This window comes from Habropoda laboriosa, unplaced genomic scaffold (genome assembly GCF_001263275.1).
Source record: "Habropoda laboriosa isolate 0110345459 unplaced genomic scaffold, ASM126327v1 scaffold45, whole genome shotgun sequence".
Taxonomy (NCBI): Eukaryota; Metazoa; Arthropoda; class Insecta; order Hymenoptera; family Apidae; genus Habropoda; species Habropoda laboriosa.
Window position 1 is genome coordinate 790,185 of NW_017100168.1, and position 7,260 is coordinate 797,444.

Consider the following 7,260-nt stretch of genomic DNA (forward strand, 5'->3'; position numbering starts at 1 on the left):
TGAATCATATATTTTTTGTTTAAAGCGCGCGTATGCATATACACACACTTATAGGTTAAGAAGAATATTTAGAAACGAAATTAGAATATTCTGCTTTAATGTCAATTATTACAATCTGGCACATATGGTTAAATTTTGTTCACCATGCTTTAACCACGTGTCTCCAGATTTAACATATTCAAGAATTTGCATCTTTTATGTATTATTTAACTTAAACTATAAAAGTTACGCTTTCATTTATTATCAATTTTTGATACTTATTTTTATTTAGTCGTTTAAATTTTACTCACGAATAATTTTATGTGTTTGCCATATATATCAGTTTGTGGCCATTTTGTGAGCGATCAGAAAAGAGAAGTTGTACTCCATATTTGATCATCAGTTTCCAAGTGTGATAATTTAAGCCATTAGATTATTACATTTATTCGTTTCTTTTTATTCAGTACTTTCATTGTGTTGGTTAGATGTTTATTATTTTTTAACAAATTGTAATTGTACTGTATTTGGTAAAGTAAAATAATAGAAATTCCTTTGAAAGTATATGGCAGATAAATGAGTAGAATTTAATTCATTTTATATAATGTTTAATCATTGATTCATTTATTTATATTTTTTCGAATGGAAACTTAAAAACAGAATCAGTATTAAATCAGTATTATGCTTTACCATCTAAATCGTTTAGAAGAAGAAGTAGAGAAAGGAAAAAGCACATTTGGTCGTCTAGAAATAGAGACGTGGCTACGGGGGAACTTGGTGGGCGTGTCACTACCTCTTCATCTATCCACAGTCTTATGTTGCGTAGATTAAAAAATTTTTGGTTTAAAGAGTTACTTTAAAACAAAACAGAAAATGAATACTAATACAATACAACTATATTCACAAAATTCCATGTTCATTTTTCATAAAAAATTTTATTATTTTATTTTATACAAAATTTTGTATATTTCATAATTGGAAACATTGGCAAAATAGAATATAACAGATTTTTCTTGTATCATTATGCAGTCACTAAAACGCCATGGGGTCACGGCCACGCATGTATGGCGAGCTACGTGCATGGTTTGGATGTCTCTTAATGCTATTTCACAAGAGCACGCGTCGTGCGTGTGCAAAAAATATCTTAAGACTTTCGGCGTCAGTGGTAACCTTGAGCGTTCACCAATCGGGTGAAAGGTTCCCACTGGTTAGAAAAATGATCGTATGAACTATATACACGTTGTCCATGCGAACATATTACTGGACAAAAAGTGATAAATTAAAACACTATGATACTATAATTTTATTAAAGGTAGCTTAGTCTGTATAAATTGAAATATCTTTTTATTTCATTGATACAAAAATTGGCATTTAACGTGGGCTTGATAAAGTGCTTGTTAAATGTTAAAAATATGAATTTTTAAAAATCTTTTTTTGGAAATGGCAAATGGTGATTACAACTGTTAAAATATTGAAGTACACCCGTTCTTCCTCTAACTGTTTCTAGTTGACAATTTTAGTTTCTATTTGTACGAACAGAAGAAACATATGTTACCTCCAGCCCTTTATTCATTTTCGTTATTCATTTATTTTTCACGTGTTTATACAAATATAAACATTCAGTCAATTTATGTTACGAGAATTGGTTGACTTTAGTTAATTTATAGAATGGTGTAAAATGGAAAAAATATTGCGTACACCTTCGACGATCATTCAGTGTTCTTTTTAGATTGTTACCTCGACCTGCTTTTATAAAATCTTACTCAAGCTACTTTCATGCATCGAATTAACTGCTGTCTCATAGCGAATTACTTTGTTTTAGAAGTCGCTGTTAAAGAATAGAATGTAGCTGTAATTTTACACGTTTCTTCGAAGGTAAAAAATAATTATTTTTTTTCACTATATTCATCTACTGCTTTATTGTTTCGTAAAAGTTTTATTTTAAAACCAAATTATTACATAGTATTATCTACTCATTTTGCGGGCATAAAAATTTGTAAACTTTTGTTTATTACATTTTATCGATTAACGATAATTCATTAAAATTTTAATTGAAAGATAGTTGTTCTGTCACTTCGTTTCAGAAATAGATAATTTTGTTTTTACTGTCACGATTGTTATTTTAAAGAAATTTCTACACTATAATGTAATTATGGTATAATTCACACGCTTTAACCGCATAATCAAATTTTGTCATTGTTTCCTTCTGTCTTTTTTGTTAATCTTATCAATTTTTCAGCAGTACCTTAAATTAATTCGACAGACAGTGTCCAAATTCTCCTTTCAATACATTTTGACTAAAGCAGTCCGCGCGCGGTCAGGTTAGGTTATCAAGAAAGTTACTAGTGCGCGTGCTCCGGCGCGCAACCGGCGAACAGAACTAATTTAAGAAATCTTTTATGTCGTGTCTGTCGGTTTGCACCAGTTCACAGGTTAAAATAGACGCGTGAAAGTCATGTAAGAGGAGCTTTCGGGGTATTTTTCGAAGTGTTACCATAGTTTTTTCATGTGAACTTGAGCCTGGAGAACCGTTCCACGGAAAATATTTCCATTCGACATCGTTGGCTCCTGTGTTTTCAGTCGGGCTCAGCTCGCAAGAATTTCGATAGGACATTATACCTTTGTTCCTTGACTTTCTTTCGTGTTGTCTTCCCTGTTGCCAGAGGATAAAGCATTTAAAATGTATGCATCATCGTTGTACATTGTTATGCGTGTGAACGTGGATCCATCTAGCCCAGCTTTGGCAAGCTTTTGGCAGATTTATAAATAAATACTGATTCAGTGTAGCAGCAGCACACGCAGACCGTTGAAACTCGAGCCGCACAAAGAGTTTTGTGTCGCGAGAATGTGACTTGTAATGCACGATATGCTTTTGATATGGAAAGGGCAGGCACACCGTGGCTCGAACACGTGTAAATAACAGTGCGTGTACGATTATCGAAACCGCGAAAATGGGTGACCGCAAAGTTAATGGTAATGCTCGTGTCAGCAGTAGCTCCCGATCAAGAAGTCGTAGTCGTCGTCGAGGCTCCAGAGACCATGGTATATATACACATACATACATGCATATATATTTATGTGCGCGCGTGTGTATACCATTATACTTATATTTGGTGAAAACGTCAAGTGATGTGTGGTAACACATGTTTAAGAAGTTATGTTTTTTTTTAATCTTCTGCACCGATTTTGGTATCTTTATTTCGAGTATTACCAACATTATCTGTGTATTATTACATGCTATTTTGATTTTTGATAATATAAGAGATTAATCATATTCAGTGAAGTACTTATCTATTGAGCAATGTACAATTCATTTCATAGGGTTTCCTTTGTCTTATAGGTATATTTTCTTAATTGTTTGAACGAACTTGTAGTTCTGATTTGTGTTTGTGAAGGAATATCTTAAATATCTTACATAATGCAATTTCCTTTTTTTATTGGTATTAAAATTAACCACTGAATTATTTATTTAAGTGTACATGACATCGTAAAATATATTTAATTTTTGCAGAAGTAAATGTATTGCTTTTCATTGCCTTGTTACGAGAGAAATACATTACCTTTTTAGTTTTCTTTTCTTCATTGTACTGATGCAGCGTTATATAGGTTAACACAAATCTTTAATTTTTACAATTTTATCATCTATAAATTTGCGTATACGTTAATAAAAAAGTGAAATGTCACAGTACGAAATGTACTGTGATCTGGGACTATAATTATCCTTGGCTTGTAGCCGAAATACTCACTTTTCTTCACGGCTTGCATCTCTATGTAGTGATATCAACGTAATAATACTTCTGTATGACCGCTCACGATTCACAACCATGCAAATAAACATATAAATTTTTTTTATTAAGACTGGTTATGTGATCATCAAAATGTAAATTCATCTGAAATATTATGTATTAATTTTGCTTATTATATTTTGTGTTTCCGTTTTCTTTGGTAGGTAAAGCCATGCAGAAGCAGAAGAATAAAACCAAGCTCAAACCTCGTGATCTTAATCGAAAAGGAGCGGAAAAGGAAGGCACAGATATGGATGCTTTCGTAAACACAGTACCTCCGACGAAATCTGAAATAAAACAAGACAGTAAAGATTCTTTAACACCGAAGGACAGTAACAAGGAGACAAGCCGTGAGATTACTAAAGATATTAAGGAAAAAGATAATTATGAATCAAAAAAAGAGAAGGAGGTTACTTCTGTTCATACAAAGACGGAGAAACAAGCAACCCCTGTAACGCCAGATATTCCTAAAGAAAGTGCTCCAATACAAGCGCCTGTCATAGAAAAACTGCCAAGCAACAAGGAAACTATAAAGGAATCTTCCCTTAAGATAGAAGATAGTAATAAATCGAATGTATGTAATATGCCAGCGAAATCAGTTCCTAATGATGTTGTTGATCATGCGAAAGTTAAAGAAGAACTTGATGTGGAAGCAATAGTAGCACAAAAAAATGAAGAAAATTCAAAGGTATCGGCAATTCGAACATCTAACGAGGAGAAGCCACAGACGTCTCCGGTTATCGAGAAATCGGTTACCGAAAATGAATGTGCAGTAGGTAAAATGGAAACAGTAGGTCAAATAGGTACGAACCAAATACAGTTGAAATATAAGTATAAAGAGGATCAATGGAGTCCTATCAATAAAACTGGTAAAAAAGTTTATGACCGCGAGTTTCTAATGAACCTACTGGATGATCCCAATAGCAAAATCAAACCGTCTAATTTGCCAGATTTAGACGTTGTTTTGAAAGAAAGTTCAAAGGTAGTATACTATAAAAATCATTATTACTATAAATGCAATCTTACTGTCATTAATGCATATAATACGATACAAATAATCGCGACTTTTATAGGCAAGAACAACCATGGATCTCAGACCTTTTAAAGATATGAATATGATCAGACATGACGTTCTGTTTCCTGGATTCACAAAAACAAATCTAAATGCACGAGCGGTAAGTCGAACATGCTAAAATATGTAACTTATGATGTTCGAAAAATTAACAGGTGATGTTATGTATATATTAAAAATGAAAGTAGTGAACTGAATTTCTCTGACAGAAAATTTTTCTTCTGATGTTTCTATTTTATTTTATGTTAGGTCTCCGTGAATATTCACATTTTAATACAGCGTGTTTATCTTTATTCAGCTAGCAACAAATAAAAATAAGAGCCATTCAGGAGGAAGACCATCATCAACCAAACCATCAAAACCAAATGTTATTCATATGTCATTCTCCCTCAGGGAGGATGTAAAATTAAGGGAAACTGAAAATGCATGGAGACCAACACGATTAAAAACTACAAATATTAGTGAAGAAGAAGCAAAGACAGAAGCTCTTTATAAGAGAGTTAGAAGCGTATTAAACAAGCTCACTCCACAGAAATTTAATACTTTAGTTGATCAAGTTCGTGCATTGAACATCGACACACCAGAACGACTGCAGGGTGTTATTAATTTAGTCTTTGAAAAGGTGAGCTTGCTGGTTTAGTGATGTTTGTGGTAGTTGTGCAATCAATAATTACATATAATTAATTATATAATTTTCAGGCTGTCGATGAACCAAGTTTCTCTGTAGCATATGCATTGATGTGTAAAGAACTTGCTGTGATGGGAGTCTCAGGTGCAGACAAAAATTCAGAGAACCAAGAGTGCTCATTTAATTTCAAGAAACTCATTATTGAACGTTGTCAAAAAGAATTTGAAAAAAATCCAGAAACTGAAGTGGCAAGAGCTACTAAACTTAAAGAAATTGAGGAGTGTACTGATCCTGTAAGTTCAGTGAATTATTTTTTTGCATACTACATATTCACTGATTATTATTAATAACATATATTTAAAATTAGGAAAGGAAAAAAGATTTGCAACTGGCACTTGAAGATGAAGAACGTAGAATACGTATAAAATCAGTAGGAAATATACGGTAAATAATTTCATATGAAACATACTATTGTTTTCCAAAAGTATACAAAGCTTCAAATTTATGCATGCAATATTTATTGTTCCGTGCATCTACTTCTGTTTTCTATCCTGTAGCTGCTTTTTGTTTTTGCAAATCTTCATTGTACCGATACATGTTAGCGTCAGCTCCTTTGTCGGAGTGACCCCCGGGTCGGGGGCTTTATTCAAGTTTTTTTTTTATAAGCCTTAGCGCCGCCGAAGAGACTGGTGTCCTGTGTTTGTCAATGTGAAAAACAATGCTGCACTTACCCCAAAATCGGAGAACGGAGCAAACCGATAAACAAATTATCTATCATCTCTATATTTTTAACATACACATAATTTTTCAGTATATTTTGTATTATGCATGTTTCAATTTTTTCCATTTTCTCCTTTTCATATTAATCTTCAATAAACAATTCTTTCATTTTTTTATTCTATAGATTTATTGGTGAACTGTATAAACAAGGAATGTTAACGTGTAAGATTATGCATCGTTGCATAAAGGAATTGTTAAGGCAAAATGATGAAGATAGTCTTGAATGTGCGTGCAAGTTGTTAACAACAATTGGAAAGGATTTAGACTCAAAAGGAGGAGGAACATCAGAGGTAAGTGATTCTATTTTATTAAAGAAAAAACTTATATGAAACATAAAAAAAATTGTAATTTTGTGTCTACAAAAGAAAAATGTTGTTTACTATGTTGTTTCTTTTTTTAGGAAATGCAAGATTATTTCAATAAAATGCAGGATATTGTTTCACGACGAGGTCAAGGAAAAATTAGTTCTAGAATTCGTTTTATGCTTCAAGATGTCATAGATTTAAGAGCAAGTAAATGGATTCCAAGAAGAGATGATAGTAATCCTAAAACAATAGATCAAATTCAGAAAGAAGCAGAATCTGAAAGATTAGATAGTCAATTGAGTAACACTCCTTTGAATACGCCTCGAAAAGATGAACGCACTAATGACAGAAAAAGGAATCGTAAGTATCGAATAATAGTGTTCAAATTACAGATAAATATATAACATCAGAAATATTGTAACTTTCACACTTATGCGTTGGTAAGCTACGAATGAAAAGATTTTTCAATCTAATAACATGATGATATTTCTACATTTTTTCAGACTAGAGTCTCTGATACAAATGAGTGAATGATGTGTTCTGATAATTCTTGTTTTACATCTGTTTTTTAAATCGTTTTTTAAATAATTATATTTATGTACATTCAAATAATGCTTTATAATCCAGGTGGTATTGGTCCAACTGATGAAGGTGGTTGGAGTCAACCTGTTGTAAGATCAAGGCAACCGTATTCTGTTGAGACAGCTAAACTTA

The 7,260-nt window shown here is 32.4% G+C and overlaps 1 protein-coding gene across 1 annotated transcript in view; it reads left to right on the forward strand.

Moving 5' to 3' along the window:
- LOC108578658 (eukaryotic translation initiation factor 4 gamma 3-like) overlaps positions 1–7,260 on the forward strand; it is a 26,261-nt gene that overhangs the window by 14,485 nt on the left and 4,516 nt on the right. Inside the window, exons 8-15 of the mRNA XM_017942027.1 lie at positions 3,926–4,743; positions 4,835–4,936; positions 5,132–5,455; positions 5,533–5,754; positions 5,829–5,905; positions 6,366–6,531; positions 6,642–6,906; positions 7,174–7,260. The exon at positions 7,174–7,260 is cut by the window's right edge and continues 9 nt beyond it. Coding sequence (XP_017797516.1) covers positions 3,926–4,743; positions 4,835–4,936; positions 5,132–5,455; positions 5,533–5,754; positions 5,829–5,905; positions 6,366–6,531; positions 6,642–6,906; positions 7,174–7,260 — 2,061 coding nt within the window. The remainder of the gene's footprint in view (positions 1–3,925; positions 4,744–4,834; positions 4,937–5,131; positions 5,456–5,532; positions 5,755–5,828; positions 5,906–6,365; positions 6,532–6,641; positions 6,907–7,173) is intronic.